Genomic DNA, 22,158 nt, shown 5'->3' with positions numbered 1-22,158 from the left:
GTTATCATCATGATGAAGAAAAATCACATAAGGCACTGTTTGCAATAGCGGTACCTAAAGTGTGTGTTAGTGTGGTGATTAAACTGCATCTTTTGAGATCTAGAGGTATGGTAGCTAAATGTGTGCAGTTTTCTTGTACTACAGGAACAACTGCCAGAAGCTTCAAAGAGTTTACCAATAAGTTCAAGATGATGTGTTCCTACTTTGATCCCCTTTCTTGTTCACTTTTCAGAAAGTTTATAGTTACTTGCATACCTCTGAAGTGTGTAGGATGCTCCTGCATTGTGACAGGGAACACTGTTGATATTCAAAGTTCTTATTTCCGAGGTAGAGTGATGGATTTTAATCAGTTGAGGATTGATCTTTGCTGTTCCTTAAAAATTACTTATATAGGAAATACATTGTGAAGATGGTGCTTGTGATATTTTGTTTCCTAAAAGATTACCCATTATTTGCTTACTTCTGGAATTCTTGTCTTCCAGGACCCATGGTCATCACCTGTAGTGTTGGCCTTTTTGCTAGGACTTTAGTGACTTTAAAGTTGATAGCTGATAGTTTCCCCCCAGCTTGGTTTTATTGCGTACTTGTAGTAACTGTTAATGAAAGTGTCAGTACTTACTTAAGTTTCCATTACTACTTTTAAATTAATTGTTTAATGCTGGCAGATCACTTTGTGTTTCAGAAGACTGTCAAAATAAAAGATACCTGCTTTGACTGCATCAGATCCTTTCTGTCCTGTTCAGGCTCATGTTACAAAATCACAGGCATAGTGTTTTATGTCCCCTGAGTTTATTTGAGGTTTTCCTTTTCTTCTTTGACAGAGTAATAAAGAATGAAATCTAGGCTGTTTTTAATGTGATAGGATGTATTCTACCCTGAGTTAACAAGCAGGTAAGCTAAAGGTAATTTAATGGCAGGTATTGTAGCTGTCAGGCTGGTGTTTTTTTAAAGTAAAGCCATATAGATTGAGAGCTTACAGTGTCTGATGTTTTCAAAGCCCTTTAACAAACAAATTCAGAATATTGTAAAGAGACTGTTATCTGCATCAGTGTCTGCTCTGTTAGATAAGCCTATGGGATGCTGTTTAGATCCCTAAGCAATTTTATCTTATCCATCTGTGTACTTAACAAAAGTTGAAGGAACATCCATCAATCATGAAGCAGATGTAGAAATCAGTTGGCTAGCAGCCTTTTTTCTAGCTTTTTCTCCTTTGCTACATTTGCCTTGCTCCTGATACATTTAATGATAGTACTTTGGAGCCTTCCTCCATAATTGTAATGCTGTCCTTTACTAATATACTTTTTTCAGTAGATGGTTAGCTAAATGGAACTCTCTTAGAGCCTATCTTGCCCTAATTTCTGCCATTTTCAAGGTGGGATGGGTTTCTGACACATTTAAAGTGGCTTTGTAGTTGCTCAGCAAGGTTTCTTGAAGAGCAGTTGAAGAACATTTTACTTCTTTTTCCTTCCCTTTGCTGCTTTTCTAGGTGTCTCTTTCTCTGTAGCATTCCCAGTTTTAACAATGCTAGTGAGAGGACAGTGCCCAGCATGCAGTCAGTTCTGCATGTCAGCTTGTAATGTTTTCTTTGGCTGGCAGGCCAGAACCTGAAGTGATCTGATGTTTCTGAGGAGAAAAGATGGCTGAATTTCAAAGGGTTAAGCAATGTGAGTGATAGAACAGTGTAAGTGCTTCATCACTATTTTGCCTCAGGGCTAAGCTGCAAGTGAAAAGGTTGCATGTAGACTTTAGACTTTTTCTTTTCTCTGCATTGTATCCTCCTATGGAATTCTTCAATTTGGAGTGCTGAATTTGAGTTAGTGACCTAATTTGAGTTTTGGAAGTTGGCCTTAAGCATGACTGGTATTTGCTCATTTTTCTTCTTCTTCCCTGTTTTCCATTCTTTATATCCTGATAGGAACAAGTGGACACAGAGAAGTTCAGCTTTTTGCATGTAGGACTGGTTGATAGGCAGAGCCAAGCATTTATTGAGAATGCTGCCAGGTCAAAAATATGTAATTGTAAACTTTGTGATAATTTTTAAGATTGGTTAAATATTGTGTTATCCTACAGTTTTAATTTACTTTGTGCCTTTTTTTTACAATGATATAAACTAGAGACATTAAAATGTTTCTGTTAATTAGAGCTTCTGTGATGCCTATATTTTGGAGGAATAAATATCTGACAGTCTTAAAGGCTTTTCTCAGGAAGGGTGATTTAATTGCGTTGTATGTGTTCATAATAGCTGTTTTTCCTTAGAGGGTTCACTGTATGAAGTCATCTCTTAACATTTGAATTCTGTAAGTGAGAGGTGATGCAGTTCAATTCCTGTTATTGATTTCTTGTAAGATGGTGTCTATTAACCCTTCACTCAGTAGTTGTTGTAAATTTCTGCTTTTTTTTTCTTTTTTTTTTGAGATGAAGGGGTGGGGTTTTTGTTTCAAATATTTTTCCCCATTTTCACCTGTCTGACCAGCTGCTGACTCTTTCTCTTTCTCTCCTGCTTTCAATGCATCTTGGGTAGAATTGTGGAACAAGCACCAGGAGGTGAAAAAGCAAAAATCTTTGGAAAAAACGAGTAAGGAAATTAAGAAATGTAGAAACTGATTCCTCTAGCCTCCCCATAACTGCCAACTCCCCAGGTGCAGGGTGAGCTTGCATCTATGGCACAAAGTTTTTATGCCCACAAGGACAAAGTTCTATCAAGAAAGCCTGTTCTATAGAGGAGACCAAACAAATCAGTTTATCTTGGGGAAATCGTATTCAAATGTCTCTTTTTTCTTTTTTTTTCTTTCTTTTTTTCCTCCCCTGAATGTTGCCTTCTTCAAAGAAGGGGAAGGAGATATTCTGCATCCTCCCCATATCAGATATCTGTGGAAGCATTTTAAGATATTCCATCTCCTTTCTTAAAAGTTAAAGACTAGTTTTGCTTAACAAGTCTTTGACATGGATATATTGATTAATTGATTGAATGTTACTGGAATGAAGATTTTTCTGTTCTTGCAAGCCATGGGATGGCAATTTTTTTAGGTAACAAGGTAACCTACCGTGGCATCAACTGTGAACAGTTTATGACTACAGTCAGTCTGCAACAAGAAATTCTTTTGAGGGGGAGAGAGAAGGTGTATGTGAAGAATTGTATTTAGTGATGACTATTAGAGAATAGCCTCATGTAAGGAATCAAACAGATTTTTTCTTTTAAATCTCGTGTTAAAGGAAGAGTGAAATAGTCTGAGGCTGTTTGCAGGGTCTGAATAGTCTAAATCTACACAAATCTTAACATCTATTGAAATATGATTCTGAATAGAATATCAAATACTTGTTATCTGCAGGTGTAGTACAAGGTTTTGCTCTTTTGTTGTTACTGTTGTAAATAGGGATGTATGACATAAGGACAATAGCCAGTTCATAATAACCATGATGTGGTAGGTGTTTCAAGTGTAATTTCTGCTTGGCAAAGCTGATACTCCTTTTACAGACTGAAGGTTGGGAAGGATTAATAGCTAAGATGAATGGATGAAAATTCTTGACATTCTGACTAGGCCTGGATTTGCTGCATTAGTTTTAGGTTCCGCAGTAAAAGCGAACATTGGGAGTTAGTTCAGTGAGAATGGGGCAAATGGGGCATCTCTGCAGCACAGCTTGTTACATTTAAGGTCTCAATTGCTTTCTGCTGAGGCAGGAGTGTGTGTGAGGTAAACATATAGCACATGCACACACCTAGTCTCCCAGACTGAGCCTTTCAGGTACGTGCCTACATTGGGAGGTGTAAAATGGGATTTTAGTGGTTTATGTGTGTTAGGCATACAACTCCATAAAGAAGGGATGGGAGGCTTTATAAATGTTAGTGAAAACAATGGTAATGTGGATATTGTGCTCCTTAAACTTAGTATTGGCCATAGCTGTCAAATACCCAAACTGTTTCAGTCAGTTTCACTTGCTTTAAAAGTCACATTGCCAGAAGTAGATCTGAGTTATGTGTTGGGGCAGGGAGCTGTTAAATTGCTTAAAACACACAGCTGAAGTTTAGTATTCTTGCTATAGTAATGAGATATGAAACTTCTTGCTGCATATTCAGAACTAGAAATAGTGGCCATTTGAATGAGTGGAAATAGACCTCTAGAAGTGAACAGTGTATATTTCAGTGGAAGATAAGATTCCAAATTCTTAGAAAGGACATCTTTAGTTATTTTTCTTATTTGTAAATTTTGTTTAGACTTTCTCTTTGTTAGAATCTTTGATAATTTGATTTACAGTAACTAAGGCATATGGATTTAGGGGCAGAATACTATAACAAATGAAGAACACTTCCTGTAAAATACTTCACATGGAGAACTGGTGGTTGAATACTAAGCTAGTATGGTCTGCACAGCCTGCTTATGGCTTTGCTATTCATGAGTTTACATGCCATCTCAAACTCACTCCCACAAGTCTTTGTATGTTATTCTTCTCTCTCTCCTCCCTTCCCTTTTTCTTTCCTTTTCGCTGTCTTACCCTCTCCAATATAACATATAATGCAAACATGTTCATAATTCCCAGGTTGTTGCAATCAGTGGTTATAAGAGATAGTGGCATTGTTTGCTTAAAGATACTGGATATAGTCTTGGGTATGTAATAAAAATATTCCAGCTGCTGATCATGTCTTCCTGTTACTGAATAGTTGGCAGATATGGATATGGCAGAAGTGTTGCCTTCAGTCTCTTCCCCTTTCTGAGAGTAGTGATGTTCAATGTACAGTCTATAACACATTCTTTTCTTGCCTTGCTACCTTGTTCAGTGCTTATCCAAATTTCTTTCAGGCTCTACCTCTCCATCATTCTCTTTTCCTTCTGCCATCCCATTAGAGGACAATAGATGATATGATTTTAGAACTGCATGGGAAATTGAACACAAAGTTCTTTATCCTTTTTTCCCCCCTTTTTTGTTTTTGGATTGGTGGGTTAATGACTGCATGATTTAATACTTGCTGATTCCATCTCTCACTACTGACCTATGTGATTGCCAACTCTGGAAAGCCATTTGCTAATGTAATTGGGGAATGTTGTGAAGTACAGCATCATACAAGCTTCTTCCTTGAAATTCCTACTGGTGTAATACCAGTTCTTGCTGTTTATGTTCTTGTCATGTGTTGCCTGATTTTTGCCTAGGTAGTTGTGACAGGCAACCTAACTAGCTCAGTCCAAGACTTTGAGCAGTTAGCTGTTCTAAAAGAATTCTCTCTGTAGGTAAATACGTATCCTTTATTTTACCAAGACTCAAGAAAGTGGCTTCCAAGAGTTAAATGGCAACTGCTCTGCATGTGTTATTGTAACTGGAAGCTACTTGACCTTTGTCTGTCCTCTTTTCTCTTTTGAATGGCTAACAAAGGTACCGTTTAATGATAATTACTCCTTGACTCTGTCTTTGAAGTATATGAAATTCAAACTAACATTTGAAAAATGGCAGATGTATCCTGCTGACGTTGTTGTTTACAGTGCCAAGGAATAAAAGATACCAAAAGAACGAGAAAGCAAAATTGTTTTCTTGGTACTGTTCCTGCTTTCATTCTGTCATCTGCTTTCTGCCATGCTGTTTTTTTTTCTTGGTACAGTAATGATTTACTTTTCTCTTTGTTTAGGGCCAGAAGGTGTGAAACACTTTGATTTGGGAGAAACGGATGAGAAAAAATCCCAAATCAGCGCAGACAGTGGCCTCAGTTTGGCCTCAGGTTCTCAGGTCAGTGGCTGCTATGCTTACTTTATTTGAGTGGTAAGAGAGAAGATTCTTCTATGCACTACTCAATTTTGGGAAGAATTCTAGTGCTTGACCATTCTCAGAAGACTTGTTCTGTAACATTTCTTCCCTATTTCCTGTAGAGGACTGATCTTTGTGAACTCCCCAATTGTATGACTCCATGATCTTTTTGACATGCAGGCTATAGTTTCTATTTGGCTAGCTAAATAAATCAAGGAGGCATTAAGTGTGTGATTCAAGACCCCAAAGGAATAAGAAGTGATATTCTCTCCTTATGATAAAAACTAATGTGACCTTTCTTCCTGTCCTTTATGTTTTGATTGCAGAAGAGTGATTTCCACTCTGTTCCCAGTGGAGGGCCAGCAGTTATGGTCCGAAGTACAAGCCAGGATTCTGAAGTTAGCACAGTGGTAAGATATGCCCAGAGTGAAATCTTGATGTGATTTACTGCTTGCTAAAGTGGGAGAGGGCATTTCATGCCTAAATTTTGTGTGGTACAGCTGCATACTGTCACGCATGCATAATGTATGTCTATGAGTTCTCTCTCTAGAGCCTCTTAGTGGGTGGAAAGCATGTCTGCCTGACTGAACATACATGGTGCCTTATTTATAGCAGATGACATCTTCATGTATAATGCTTATTGCTGTTACTTATTCCTACATATTGGTTTAGAGGTTGTGGAGAGGAGGGGGCTGGGCTCTTCTCCCAAGTGACAGGGGACAGGACGAGAGGGAATGGCCTCAAGCTCCGCCAGGGGAGGTTTAGGTTGAGCATTAGGAAAAAATCTTTCACGGAAAGGGTCATTGGGCACTGGAACAGGCTGCCCAGGGAGGTGGTTGAGTCACCTTCCCTGGAGGGGTTTAGGGGACGGGTAGATGAGGCGCTGAGGGACATGGGTTATTGTTTGATAGGAATGGTTGGACTTGATGATCTGGTGGGTTTCTTCCAACCTGGTGATTCTATGATTCTATGATTTATGGAACTGGTGGATTACAATAGTTTTATAAATATGCCTTAGTTGTGTATAAACCATCTATCAAGAATAGAAGTTTAAAAATGTAACCTATGTCAGCCAAATGCAGGCAAAGCGCTGGAACAACCACGAAGCCACAGATAAAATGAAAAGAATAAATTTATTTCCATTACCTCATGATCTAGGGCAACTCTGGAAAGCAGCAGTCAGGCAAAGGAAACACAAGCAGGAGCACAGGCACTGTGGAGCTTCGTTTTTGCTAGCTATGTGTGTGTCTGAACTTGTTCTTTGCTAGTGTGTGTGTCCGAAGTGCTGCTTTGCCTGTATTTATCGGGGAAAAAGCAGAGTCTCTGTCTTTCTCACTGCAGGACTGGAATCCCAAACGCTCTGTATGGCCTTGAGTTTCACAGGCCTGGGCTATCTAAACACAGAGGTTCTACCTGTGAAGTGCACAAGGCTAAATAACAATTAGTATGATATATATGTTTTCCTTCATCCCAGCTGCAAGTTGCTTGAATGTGTTTATAATCCTCCTCGCCAATCTTTCGTTATATTCCCACATAACCTGAGAGCAAACAAGGCAGATATTCTGATGCATTACAAACAAGAACAAACTTTCTAATATACCTCAAAGCACTTAAATCATGTCAAAATACATCTGCTTGCTTTCTGATCAGCTATAGGGCCTATGGGGAAAGGCAGCAGGAATGCATTCAGAAAAAAAAATGAGCCTTCTCCCTACCACATGTTCTCTGATATGGCATATTCCAGGGTCAAAACCCAAGGAACTTTCTTTTTTGTTGTTGTCAGTTTTTCTTCTACCTAAAGTGTTGCATATCTGTGAATATCTGGCTTTCCGTGCTATTTTCCCAGCCTGTAACAAGAATAATACTCTTGTTATCTTTCTCTGATGGACACAGAAGTTGTATTCTTTGGGATACTGCCCCAAACAGAGGAAGAGTCTAGAAGAGCTGATTGATATTCAAGCATGTCCTCCAAGATCAAGAAGGGCCCATCCTGACAAGTAGGAAACCAAGCAAAGGCAGCAGGAGGCCTGCATGAATGCAAACAGTTCCTAACTGAACTCTGACATAAAAAGGGAGTATACTGGAGGTGGAAGCAGGGGCAGGTAACCCAGGAGGAGTATACATTTGCTGTCTCATCATGCAGGGATAGGGTTAGGAAAGCCAATGTGGACCTGGAGTTGAATCTGACCAGGAATATGAATGGAAACAAGAAAGGATTCTAGGGCATTCTTTGCATCAGTCTATACCAGTAAAACTAGCCTTCAGGAATCCTGGGCCCCTGAGATCAGAGAAAAAGTCTGGAACAAGAAAGACTTACAATTGGTGGAGAATGACGAGGCTAGAGAGCACTTCACAAACTGAATATACATAAATCAATGGTTCCTGAGGGGCTGCAGCCACAAACGCTGAGGGAGCTGGCTGATGCAATTATGGGGCTGCTCTTGATTGTTTCTGAACAGTCATAGTAATTAGGAGAGGTTTTGAAGACTGGAAAACAGTAAATACCATTCTTCAAGAAGGGCAAAAAGGGGAGCTGGAGAGATGCAGGCTGGCCAGCCTCACCTCAGTCCTTTGGAAAGGTGATGGAGAAAATCCTCTTGGAAAACTTTTCCAAACACACGAAGGATGAGAGGGTGAAGGGGACTAGTCATCATGGAATTAGAGAGGCATGCTTAACCAACATGATAGTCTTCTACAATGAGATTAATATCTTGGTGGATGAGGGGAAAGCAGCAGATGTTGTTTACTTCAACTTCTGTAAGGCTTTTGACAATCTCTCCTGTAATGTAGACAAGCTAGCACAGCGTGGGTTAAGTAAGTGGACAGTGAGGTGGGCTGAAAACTGGCTGAATGACTAGGCCTAGATGGTTGTGATCAGTGGCACAAAGTCCAGCTGGAGACAAGTCACTGATAGTGTACCCCTGGAGCCAGTAGTGGGGCCAATAGCGTTCAATATCTTCACTAATGACCTGGATGACAATATAGAGGAATTTCACAGATGATACAAAGCTGGGAGGAGTGATGACCACACCTGATGGTTATGCCTCCTTTCAGATGATCGGTGCACGAAAGGCTGGAGAACTGTGCAGAGAGTAATCCATGAAGTTCAACAAGGGGGAAATGCCACATCCTACATCTGATAGGGGGGAAGAATAACCCCAGGCACCAGTAAAAACTGGGGGCTGACTTACTAGAAAGCAACTTTGTTGGGAAGGACTTTGAGGTCTTGGTGAACAGCAAGCTGACAGTGAGCCAGCAATGCACCCTCATGGATGAAAAGGCCAACAGTATTCTGGGCAGTATTAGGAAAAGCATTGTCAGCAGGTCATGGCAGGTGATCCTTGCACTTTACTCAGTATCGGTGGTGCTGCATCTGGAGTATTATATCCAGTTCCATGCTCCCCAGTACAAGAAGGATAAGGACTTGGTGGAGTGAGTCCAGCTCTGGGCCATAAAGGTGATTAAGGGATGGAGCATTTTTCATGAGAGGAGACACCAAGAGAGCTGAGCCTGCAGTCGGGAGAAGAGAAGGCTCAGGGAGGATCTTATCAATGGATATAAATATCTGATGGTGGGGAATGAAGGCAAGAGAGCCAGACTTTTCTTTGCAGTACCCACTGGGAGGGCAAGAGGCAGTCAATGCAAATATTAAAGCACAGGAAAGTCCATCTGAACAGAGAAAGGATCTTTTTGTAGTTTGAGTGTGGTCAAACACTGGAACAGTATGCCCAGACAGGTTGTAGATTCTTCATCTGTGGGTGTTTAAAAAACATAACTGGGTATGATTCTCAGCAACATACTCTAGCTGACTCCACTTGAACTGGGCAGTGGTTTGTCTGTAGATGATCTTAACAGATCCCTTCCAACCTAAACAGTTCTCTGATTTTTCTGAAGGGCCTTTAAAGTCTTTCTTCATGTTTTTTTTCTGCAGAGTAGGATTTGGTGAAACGATACTGTTATTGAAGCAGGAAAAGCAAATGTGGCCTTCAGTTGTACTTGTTCTTGTTTTGTGCCTTACAAGGAAACATCTTAGAACTTTTCTCTCCACAATGTCTTTATCTATTGAAGGTAACATCTTTCTTTTTCTCCACAGGTTAGTAACAGTTCCGGAGAGACGTTAGGAGCAGATAGTGACTTGAGTAGCAATGCTGGTGATGGCCTGAGTGTGGAAAATGGTGGCAATTTGACAGGATCCAGAGGCACTGTGTCAGACAGTGAAATTGAGACAAACTCTGCAACTAGCTCTATCTTTGTAAGGGCATTACAAACTTCCCTTTTTTTACTTTTCTTGTTTCTTTTGTTTTTAGTTAAATCTTGTACAGTAATCATTTCAATGTGTGTACATGTGTGGAAGAGGTTCTCTGATTCTGTTCCAAGGGTTAATCAGCAATGACTTATGACATTGAAATATTAAAGATGTATTTTGTGTGGATCCATATGTATTTCTTCATTTCTTGTGCAATACACGGTTCTTTGAGAGTAGTTGATTCACACGTCACCCCATATTACAGGTTCTAGCAATATTTAATTCCCCCTTGTTCAATATTTCTCTGAACCAAATGGACATTTAATTGCCCTTCAGAGGCAAAGCATCATTGATGGGAATTGTTCAACCTTACTTAACTAGGACGAATTGATTCCCCTGTTTCTTAGGAACAGCTGTTTGATATAGGAAGAGGATGACCTGTTGTAGGTTTAGCAGCTGTTCTGTTTCTTTAAAACATTACTTTAATCCAATTTGAGTTGTAATCATAATTTTTAAATGCATTTTCCTAGTGGCAAGATCTGTATGCAGTAAAATTCAAATTATCTGAGAGCAGTTCTTGTTAGTTTTGTTTGTTAAGATCCTTGATTATTGGATATAACCTCTGTATGTATATATACATACAGTATATAACCTTATATATATACCTTATATATAACCTTATAATTGGATATAACCTCTGTATGTATATATACATACAGTATATAACCTTATATATATACCTTATATATAACCTTATAATTGGATATAACCTCTGTATGTATATATACATACAGTATATATATATACATACATATACTGTATGTGTGTATATATATATGTATATATACATATCTTGCGAATAAAATAATTATATACTCACTTCGGCTAAGTCAAGCTGTCAGCCAAATATGAAAACAACTTGCAGTGCCATAAGATTGATCTCACTGTGCTCATTATTTTACAATCCTGATAAGATTGTAAAAGTTTCGAACTTTAAACAACAAATAAAATCATTGTGCTTCATTGCAAATTTCTCCTAAAAGCATGAAAATGAGGTATACGTGTCTGCTTATTTAGCTGCGAGAGCGTGTCTTCTCAGTTACTAAAGTTAGACTTTTTTTTTTAAACACTTGCTTTTTGCATTTTTCTACTGGATTAATGAAACTAAATGGAACTCTAAGAACCCTTGTGACAGATAAAGAACAAAGGTGATGAGTGTACATGTTGGATGATGAGTGTCAAGTATTGTGCCATAGTTTACTGGGTGTTAGAGGAATAGATGGGCCAGCTTTATTATCACGGTTCTTGCTGGCTGATTGTTGCAGCACACAGTTTTTCAGACCAGGCGGTATGTAATCATTTGCTTCACATTGTGCCTTCATGAATGGTAGATTAAAGAAAAACCTGTAAAGTCTGAATGTGCGAAAGAGCTCAGGTAGTCTTATTCTGCTTTTGAATATTAATTTTCTGTGTAATGCTGAGAAAGCTATGTATTTCATCCTCCGTTCTTCACAATCTATACAATAACAGTAATATTCAGCTATTCCCTAAGCAATGAGAGAGCTTTACTATTAGAATTTGGGCAAACTAAACTGCATAAGTGTGGAGACATTTTACAGAGAAGAAGGACTTGATGCTGTGGGCCTTGTTGATACTGAGCAACTCTGACAAGGCCTGGAAACAGAGAGCTGAAAGAAAAACAAAAGCCAGTTCAGTGGGAAGAAGAGACAGCCTTCTGATAAACAAAAGCCAGCCGAAAGGAAAACAAGAGGTAGTTCAATGGGAACAAGTACCAACTGAAAGAAAAACAAAGGAAGAGAAATACCAACATAGTTAATTTCAGTGTAACTTGGTTTTTTAGCATGTGCGGTAGTTTAGCCAATAATGTATTAGTAATAGCTTTATGGACAGCTACCTTTAGCCAATAATACACTGTAGATACCCAGCTAACTCAATAAAGTGTCTTCGATCCATCAGATTGAAGTCTGTGCTTTTATCCCCTCACATAAGCGTGAATAAATGGGGGATGACAGAAGAGGTTTAACTGTTCTTTCCTTTAGTTTGGGATTTGCATTTTTTGTCTTGTCTGTTTTGCTTCAGGGAAGCATTTTTTTTTCTCATTGTTTTGATTTCTCTGTCTATCTCTCTTTGTTTTTCTTTTGTCTGACTCTCGATTTTAAGTGCGCTTTGACCAGAGTATTTTGTTTTGTGAATGTTTGTGGGAGAAGCCTCTATAAAGTAAAGCTTGCAAACTGCATCTGTTAAGTACAACAGCGGAATGCAAGAAGCAGCCCTGCATGGCGCAGATTTTGTTTGACAACTCCTGTGTTATTTTCAGGCAAAGTCTCACAACCTGAAGCAGAATGTGAAGGAGGGCAAAGGCAGCACTCCAGGAAGGGGCCCAGAGGATGGGAACCAACGTGTCTATCTCTATGAGGGACTACTGGGTAACCTATCTTTATTTGTGGGAAGGAGGTCTTTTAGACTGAAGTTCAGCTGAACTCATGTCTGGGGCAGACTGGGGTTTTACAGTCCCAGAGACGTTTTATCCGTTACTGTTATCCATACTGGAAGGACAGGAGATTGCATCTGGCCATTCAGAATAAAGCCTCAGATTTGCTGGGAACGTTGTGTAAGATAGCATAAAATTTACTTTGTCTGAGTCTCTTGCTGCTGTATGAATTCTTTAGAGTGTTGGAAAAGGAGAGGAAAGAACTTACTTAGCTGTGCATGGAAGGCTGAAATGTATCACTTATCTTTAAGAAAGATTCTTCAGCCTATGTCATTTAACAGGGGGCTCCTAAACTCAGCATGGTAACAGCCTTTGGGTGTATCCGTGAATTAGGGGTATATTGGCTTTTTAAAAAATATATTTCATCTGAACTTGCTGTTAATCAAGAGCTCTCTCTTCCTGTGTTTTTCTTCCTTTCCATTTATCATTCCTACCTGCTTGGGACGGTGCAGGTAGGGATAAAGGATCTGTCTGGGACCAGTTAGAGGATGCTGCAATGGAAACCTTCTCTATGAGTAATAATCTTACCTTTCCACATCTCTGTGTGTTTGCCATGATCTGTGTTTGTGTGAGATATCCCTGTCTCTTTTGGGCAGTGTTAACACTATATGGAAGAAGATATACTCCTTAAAAAATAGAGATGAGAGATACATTTGTGTAAGGGTTTGAAAAGATTATGCCATGAATTAGAATGAGAGGTATGTTGTGTCTTTTCTTTTACGCTTTTCTTCTGTTGTGATATTGCTTGTCATTTTTTTAAAAATATGGATTAATTTGTGTTTGCTTATGGTATTTTTAAGGAGTGGGAAGGAACAGGAAATAATCTTAAAGTATTTATCGGGAATAATTGGAATAAATGCACAATTTTTGTATACATTGCATAGGCAAAGAACGTTCAACTTTGTGGGACCAGATGCAGTTCTGGGAAGATGCTTTTCTGGATGCTGTGATGTTAGAAAGAGAAGGAATGGGCATGGATCAGGGACCTCAGGAGATGATTGACAGGTATAGTTCTTTAGCAGACCACTTTCTTCCTCATTTTTTCACGTAGGGCTGAAATAGTAAAACCAAAAATAATGAATTAATTCTACTGAACATGCTATTGTCACTTTGTAAACCTTGTTACTGTACCTGACTGTACAAAAGCAAGCTTTTTATCTCTTTGCTGGCCAGTATCTCCTGACAGTGAAATATCATCTTCAATTGTGACATAAGTTTTTTTAAGTCTTGTGGAGAGTTGATATTTCCAGAGAAATGGGCAATGTAAGCATAATCATAATATGAACAGATGGAATAGACTAAATCAGTAATAAAACAAGAGATTTCTGTGGCAAGTTTACTATATTCTGCAATAAAGGAAGATATTGGTGTGTTGACATAAAGAGAAAGAATTAAATGTCTTCGGAAACTGTATTTTGATCCTTGTCAAAATGTGAAGTCACTTATAAGTGTTTGGTTTTTTTTTTTACTTTACAATTCAACAAACAAAAAAGCCCACAGGGAAACCACTTCCTAGAAATATTTGCATATTTGCTTATGCTAGACTACTTCTAGGATGTCAGTCTTCGTTACCTGCTCATGCTTTTTTTCCCCCTCAGCTCTGCTAATATCTGATCATTCTTTACTCTGTCTACCACCTGCAGCTGTAGCACCTACATCCATGCTATCATGTAACATGGGATCTGGTAACCAAAAGAAGACCTAGGTTGTGGGGTTTGAAAACTGTTTCTTTTTCCACTGCCTACCTACCTTACTGGAAAAAGAGAGTGCCTGTGCACTTCCTTCCTTAGTTTACTTCTGCCTTGCAGCTACACATAAGCTTTCAAGGTGAATAGCTCTCGTACTGAGTTATAGGTATATTCATCTTCTGGCAGTTTTAATTGTCTTGGAGCTGTGACTGCAGAAAAGAGGAAATGGATAAGCTCAGTGGAGCACTGGGAACTTTCCCCATGAGTAGGTGTTATTTACTTTGACTAGTTAAGAAAAAATGGAAACGTTTAATTAATGATCACAGTGTTTTACTGGAAATGCCCATTTGACTTAATGGATCTGTAGGTTTTATTTGTCATACACTTGACAAATAGTGATCTGTTCTCTGCCAGTGCTTTAGTGAATTGGATGAAGAATGCCTGTGAGTCTGCTTCAGATCTAGCTCTTCTTGCAGGTATCTTTCCCTGGGAGAACATGATCGAAAGCGTTTAGAGGATGATGAGGACCGCTTGTTGGCTACACTGCTGAATAATATGATTGCTTATATGCTTATGATAAAGGTGACTTTTTTTTTTTTTAAATGGATCTTTGCAGATTTAAGCAGTTTATTTTGTTGGTGTTGTCTTGAACACATGCATCTCTGTTCACAGAGCTCAGAACAGTGAAGTATAAAAGAATGTTATGAAACTTCTCCTAATCTTAATGAAAAAATTGAGTCAGTTTCTGGAGATGCTTTGAGATATGTTGTCTGAACTTACACAGTTCTATGTAATGGGTGTGCGTATACATTGTCATTTAAAATACAAATTTACTATTTATATTAGTAACTTTAGAGGACATTCTTACTTTAAAGTGTATGATTATAAATTAAGTGGAGACAATCTTCTAATCTAATCTAATTGCTGATTGATGAGAGGCTTGCTGATTGATGGGAAGCTCGATATGAGTCATAAATGTGCACTTGCAGCCAAGAAGGCCAACTGTATCCTGAGCTGCATCAAAAAAAGCGTGGCCAGCAGGTTGAGGGAGGTGATTCTGCCCCTCTGTTCCTTTCTTTTGAGACATCATCCTCAACATGAGAAGTATATGGAACTGTTGGAACGGGTCCAGAGGAGGTCTACAAGGATGATCAGAGGGCTGGATCCACCTCCAATAAGAGGACAGGCTGAGAGAGTTGGGCTTGTTCAGCCTGGAGAAGAGAAGGCTCCAAGGAGACCTTCTAGTGACCTTCCAGTACCTGAAGGAGGCCTACAAGAAAGCTGGAGAGGGACTGTAAAAAAGCTTGTAGTAATAGGACTAGGAGCAATGCTATAAAGTGGAGAGGGGCAGATTTAGACTAGACATAAGGAGGAAGTTCTTCACGATGAGTGTGATGAGGCACTGGCACAGGTTGCCCAGGGAAGCTGTGGCTTCTCCATCCCTGGAGGTGTTCAAGGCCAGGTTGAATGGGGCCTTGGGCAGTCTGGTCTGGTGGGAGGTGTCCTTGCCCATGGCAGCAGTGTTGGAACTGGATGATCTTTAAGGTCCTTTCCAACCCAAACTATTCTATGATTCTACGGTTACCTCACAGCTGCAAACACCAAACATGGGCAGATTGTGAATATGCTTGTCAATAACTTCATATGAAATTTGCTGTTACTAGTAAGCAACCCTTTTTTATCTTGTTCAGTGAGCTGTCTATATGCACTTTACTGTTGTACATGGCTACTAGCAATATCGTTCTTTTAGTCTGAATGATGTCTTGGATAGTTCAATTCCTCCAAAGTTACTGAAAAGTTAGTCTTCTAAAACTGTTGTCGTGTTTAGAACCAATTTAAGTGTATGGTTTTACCGGTTAATAGATTTGATGTACTGTGTTGTCCAGTGCAACAGCTTAACAGTCAGAATAGCTGTACACAGGTGATAGCTTGATAATTTTGACTCTTTATATAGGGAGATGCGACATCATTCCATAGATAAAGAATGTCTGATGTCCAACTAGTGGAAGAAGTTACTGTATGTAATCTTTTTCTTGGGGACAGGGGGGGAGTGGTGAGGCAGAAAGAAGGTATTGATTTTTCCTGACAAAAATGGAATATGGAGATAAGTTTTAAGATGGGAATTTGAGTGTATTTTACATTAGTTTATTTCTGAAGAAGACTGTGACCATTAGGCCATGCATTGCTGCAAGACTTGAAGTAATAATAACCAGTGCAGTTACTTTAATCACAGGATGCAAAAGAGGAGAGCAAATAAAATTGATTTCAAATGGGCTATCTCGTGACATATGTTGATAGTTAGTTGCAGAGAGGAAGAATGTCTTTTGATGTAGTGAAAATAATCAGATCTCCAAGAAAACAGTTTCCTGGGGGAAAGAGATAAGGAGGCACACAGGATATTATGCCTTTGAAATATATCGTTCTGGGCCTATGGTTATAGGTGAAAAGGGAATACAGGAGAGTTGTGGGAAAAATACCAGTTCTTTCAGCACGTCTTCCAAGTGATAGGTGATAGGGTAAGTGGGAATGGCCTCAAATTGCACCAGGGGAGGTTCGCATTGGACATTAGGAAAAATTTCTTCACTGAAAGAGTTATTGGGCACTGGTCCAGGCTGCCCAGGGAGTTGTTTGAGTCTCCATCCCTGGAGGTATTTAAAAGACAGGTAGATGAAGTGCTTAGGGATATGATTTACTAGCGGATAGGTATGGTTGGGCTTGATGATCTCAAGGGTCTTTTCCAACCTAGTGATTCTATGATTCTATGATTCTGTGATTCTATGATTCTATGATTCAGTCATGTTGAAGAGTGAGGGTGGGATGAAGAACTGGGCAAAAGAAGGGTTGTAGAGTGTTGAGCTCTTTTTTGTTGTTTTATTGTTATGGTTACTTTCCCCCCCCATCAGTTTTGGGATAAAAGGTGGTGAATCTAGAATTTGGTGTGTATTATTTGTATATAGGGTTTTTATAAGCAGGTAGAGTGAAGGCTTTAAGAGACTAAAGTCTGTATCAAGGTATCCCGTCTTAGGACAGCTTCTAGTAGAAACTGAAAAGCTGTAAGACTTTCTGCTACTAGAGAGGTGAATTCTTCTGACCTGTCAAGGCAAGCATAATCCTCCAGACCCAACAACTTCATATTTCAATTTCTTTTCCTGTTTTAGGATAGCAGACCTTAGTAGTTTTTACACAAAAAGTCTTGAAAAATACAATGCTTTCTTTCAAGTGCAAAGAATTCCTGAAGGAAGGAAGCAGGTTGAATTTGTTTTGTGTGCACCATAGCACTAAATCATAATCACAATGTGAGTAAAAAGAATGTCCAATCTAGCTTGAAATTAGTGCTCAAGCATGAGTGTACTGTCTTGAAGCCTTTAGTATCAGCGGCTGGCATTCATAATAATCTTTTGAAATGGCAGAAATGGTTTGCTTCTGAGCTCCCTAAAGCTGATCTTCAGGAGGAACCTGCTGCTGTTTGAGGACTTTCTGGAAATGTTTGTTAGAGCCCTGGCCTAGTGACCAGGAAAGAGATCATAAAAGCTTCAGAATTCTGAGAGATGTTATATCTTTGTGTTAATATTTCTTGTGTTGAGGGCTTGTGTTGACTAAACCAACTCTTTGCAGAGGAAGAGGTGGAGGTGATATTCTGGCAGATGTCACTAGTTGGAAGTGTAAGGTAGTGGAATTGCTGCTCTGTTGTGCAAAAATAGGCAGGAAATCTGTTGTGCACAGTATCACTTGCACAGTAATGGGGAAATGTAATGTATATGCAGCTTCTACTACTGCTGCTCTGCTAAAGAGGCCTTAGTATGATTGAGCTGGAGATGAGTTGTTTTGCTGTCTTAACATTGGAAACCAAGGTGTGTTGGTTTTGGGAGATAGCAGTTGCCACCTGTGAACAGAAGATAGCATGTAACTATATCTGCTTTCTAGGTGAACAAGAATGACATTAGGAAAAAGGTGCGTCGTCTAATGGGAAAATCGCATATTGGACTGGTGCACAGCCAGCAAATAAATGATATTCTAGACAAACTTGCCAATCTGGTAAGTAAAACAGTGATGAATGATGTACCCATGAGAGCTACAGGGAAGAAAAAAAACATTTATAAATGCTCTGCAATACTAATTTAAAAAATATTTAAAATAATTAAATTGAATTATTGAACACTACCTTAATGTGTATAGAATAAAGACTGTGATTGCATGACCCTGTTTATGTTATATTATGTAGTTATCAATTCAAACTGCTATATAAAAACATGTAAACATGACATTTCAGTGCCATGGTTCTGTGCAACCCTAATGATTTATTAATATCACTTTTGTGGGCAGGAGCCTATATTCTTACTATGACTGTAACAAGTATTTAGTTTTCTATTGCTTTCCAGGTCATTATAAGACATTACATTTAATACTTAGTTTATGCACAGAAAGGACACAAAATTATCTTAAAATTACCTGGGAAAAAGCAGACTAGTTTACTGCAGTGTTACTGAAACCTGGATACCTCACTACCCCACACTGTGTGGTTCCAGTGTGAATGTTGTTGTGTGCTGTGGTAATTCCCATGGTCACGCTTGTTGAAACTACACTTTTCTAGAGAGTCTCACTTAAGGCTTTGTCCAGAATTGCCTCTAATCAGCTGTGTCAAAAATATTTCTTTCTCTCCTGTGTTGAAAATGCTCTAGTGTCACCAAATGGACTTTTTTTCAATAGATAAGGAGAAATGGGTTTCAAATTTCATTAATGACTTTGTATTTTTTTTTTCTCTAGAATGGACGGGAGCTCCCTGTGAGACCCAGTGGCAGCCGCCACATCAAGAAGCAGACTTTTGTAGTACATGCTGGGACAGACACAACAGGAGATATATTTTTCATGGAGGTAGAGACAAGAATAATATCAATGCAATGAGTACCTTTCAATAAATAGTATTTGAAATCTTATGCAATGTTTTTTGCTCCTAGGTATGTGATGATTGCATTGTGCTGAGAAGCAACATTGGAACTGTGTATGAACGTTGGTGGTATGAGAAACTGATCAACATGACTTACTGTCCCAAAACAAAAGTGCTGTGCCTCTGGCGGAGGAATGGTCAGGAGACACAACTGAACAAGTTCTACACAAAGAAAGTACGCATCTTGTTTAATATGCACAAGGAAGGAAAATTGCATAGAACAAATAAATCCTTGCTGTGTCATATTCCATATTTAGTCAAAAAAATAGCATTCTCTCTCTATCACTGTTTATTGAACTGCAGTGGCTGTTTAACAGCACTGATATCTGTAGCTGGCATTATGGCTTTGTCTTGTTATTTACCTGAAGACAGCAGTACAGCAGGATGTAATCTAAGAAGTTACATGTGCAGCTTTTACTTGTTTTTTTTGGTTAGAAGAAGGGAAGTGTCATTATTACTAAATATTAAATTATCTTGCAGTCTTATAAAGGTAGGAAAAACATTCTAAAGCCCCTTCCACTGTAGGGGAGGATCAGGTTCATGCCCACCTGAGGAACTTGAACGTATATATGTCTATGGGACCTGATGAAATGCATCCCAGAGTCCTGAGGGAATTGGCTGACGTGGTTGCCAAGCCACGCTCCATGGTATTTGATAAGTCATGGCAGTCAGGAAAACTCCTTGATGACTCAAAGAAGGGTAGCGTTATCCCCATATTTAAAAAGAGTAGAAAAGATGACTGGGTGCTACTGACCTGTCAGCCTCATCTCTGTGCCTGGGATATGGAAAGGTATGGAGCTGTTGGAATGGGTCCAGAGGAGGGCTACAAGGATGATCAGAGGGCTGGAGCACCTCCAATAAGAGGACAGGCTGAGAGAGTTGGGGTTGTTCAACCTGGTTAAGAGAAGGCTCCAAGGAGACCTTATAGCGACCATCCAGTACCTGAAGGGAGCGTACAAGAAAGCTTGGGAGAGACTTTTCACAAAGTCTTGTAGTAATAGGACTAGGGGCAATGGCTATAAATTGGAGAGGGGCAGATTTAGACTGGACATTAGGAGGAAATTCTTTACAGTGAGAGTGGTGAGGCACTGGCACAGGTTACCTGGGGAAGTTGTGGCTGCCTCATCCCTGGAGGCGTTCAAGGCCAGGTTGGATGGGGCTTTGAGCAGCCTGATGCAATGGGACGTGTCCCTGCCCATGGCAAGCATGTTGGAATTGTATGATCTTTAAGGTCCATTCCAGCTGAGATGATTCTGTTATTGTGGGAAAAAGCTAAATAAGACTGTCTTAGTAAATAAGTTGTGTTTAATGGCAGACCCAAACTGACAAAATAAACATTTTTCTCTTTAAGCTCATGTTTGATTTTTATTTCATATATGCCTACATTCTCCACTAATATGAAAGCCCTTTTTTTTTTCTCCTTATGATTACTTACAAATGTAAAGAAATAGCTTAAACCTACTAGGAAAACTCCACTACTTCTAAAAACTCCAATAACTCTACACAATGACCAGCAAGCAAAATGTAAAGCTTTGCAAGTGCAAGTAATAAATTGAAGGATTATTATGATAATGCAAATGTGAATACAAAGGGAAGGAGGACAAAAGCAGCATGCTACAGAAGTTACTTGGAAAACTAATTGCATGCGTCTTGGGCTTAGGATAGAAAACTTTCTTAAATTTTACTCTGACATTATGGCTTCACATTATTTAGTTTTAAAGAGGGGAGTTGGAGGAAGATGAATAGAGGAATATGGCATAAGGAAATTCATATGAAAAACGAAAAGATAGATTGTGTAAGCATGACTAGTAACATTGATTTCTGGAAGCCAAAATAATGAGAGGGACCGTGATATTGTTTTGAATCTTTTTCTACACTAGGAAACTGAGTAAACTTGGTTTGATTGCTCATGAACATGTGACAAGTGACTCTTCACTAGCTTGTGCAATGAAATGGTTCCTATATCAACTCAAAAAAAGAAATATAAATACCAGCTAATAATTAGCTGTGGTTCAACTTTTATAAGCTTTTTGTCATTGTGCACCACATGGGCTTGTTCTTTTTGTAGATTCATAGGATATTGCTGTTCTTTTCCATTTGTAGTTTGGAAAAATAACATTGTATTACTCTTTTATTTGTTAGTGTCGGGAATTGTACTACTGTGTAAAAGACAGTATGGAGCGAGCAGCAGCAAGACAGCAAAGCATTAAACCAGGTACACAATTTTGCTTGTTGGGAACATTTGTTGTTTAATCTGCAATCAACACAATTTTTTTATTAATAACTTCTTTGAACATAATCTCCTTTTACTTGGAGATCTGAGAGTAGCTTTGTACATCTGTGTGTATGTAGGAGACTTACTGTTAGGTCGCCCTTAAACCTCACTGTAAAAACAAACAAAACCAAAACACCTGTATGAAGAAGAGTTACGTGTAAGGAGATCTAGCTGCCAGTAAAACAATAAGTAAGGAAAAAGTATGAAACTTAAGCTTCTCTTTCTCTTCATGGTTGACTATCTACGCCTTATGTTCCGGACTGAGACATGGAACTATCTTGTCCACTTGGTGCTGAGAATGGAGGCTAAGAAATATCCTTGTTTGTTTTATTGAATCTACAGTGATGAATCTGCAGCTTTCTGCAGACTTCCAATGCACAAACATCTTCTATATTGTGAAGTCTTGTACTAATGCAAGTTGGGAGATGCAGTTAACCCAATGTCTTGACATCAGTATAACTTCTCCAGTGTAGACATTCATCTTAGTTTAGCATCATCTGGGACAGGGTAGTATAATTATACTGGTGAAAATTCTCTTGGCAAACACCCCTTTCCTTTTCCTCTTGAGTAAAAAAAATCTAGAAAAGTGGATTTGCACTCTTGGGAGATTACATTCTTGGGAAGGCAATTTTCCATTTTCTTAGGCCCCAGAGAACAGCAAATGTATCTGGGTAACAAACATGAAGGTGACTTATTTTATACCTTCATAAGATGGTTGTTTCTCCCTTGCTGGATTCTGTCTGGACGTTCAGGGTAACATCA

The 22,158-nt window shown here is 39.0% G+C and overlaps 1 protein-coding gene across 36 annotated transcripts in view; it reads left to right on the top strand.

The window, feature by feature from the left end:
- Positions 1-22,158, top strand: part of MADD (MAP kinase activating death domain) — an 83,678-nt gene that overhangs the window by 45,730 nt on the left and 15,790 nt on the right. For 18 of the 36 annotated variants that reach the window (XM_069858026.1, XM_069858014.1, XM_069858022.1 and 15 more), the window contains 12 exons: positions 2,522-2,575; positions 5,615-5,712; positions 6,057-6,140; positions 9,824-9,982; positions 12,315-12,423; positions 12,941-13,003; positions 13,373-13,493; positions 14,653-14,758; positions 18,101-18,211; positions 18,941-19,048; positions 19,132-19,296; positions 21,264-21,336. In XM_069858026.1, the coding sequence (XP_069714127.1) occupies positions 2,522-2,575; positions 5,615-5,712; positions 6,057-6,140; positions 9,824-9,982; positions 12,315-12,423; positions 12,941-13,003; positions 13,373-13,493; positions 14,653-14,758; positions 18,101-18,211; positions 18,941-19,048; positions 19,132-19,296; positions 21,264-21,336 (1,251 nt within the window). The remainder of the gene's footprint in view (positions 1-2,521; positions 2,576-5,614; positions 5,713-6,056; positions 6,141-9,823; positions 9,983-12,314; positions 12,424-12,940; positions 13,004-13,372; positions 13,494-14,652; positions 14,759-18,100; positions 18,212-18,940; positions 19,049-19,131; positions 19,297-21,263; positions 21,337-22,158) is intronic. The other 18 variants (XM_069858028.1, XM_069858017.1, XM_069858025.1 and 15 more) reach the window with 3 other exon arrangements.

The sequence above is a fragment of the Phaenicophaeus curvirostris genome, chromosome 5 (genome assembly GCF_032191515.1).
Source record: "Phaenicophaeus curvirostris isolate KB17595 chromosome 5, BPBGC_Pcur_1.0, whole genome shotgun sequence".
NCBI classification, from domain to species: Eukaryota; Metazoa; Chordata; class Aves; order Cuculiformes; family Cuculidae; genus Phaenicophaeus; species Phaenicophaeus curvirostris.
This window is presented reverse-complemented; position numbering and strand designations above follow the sequence as displayed.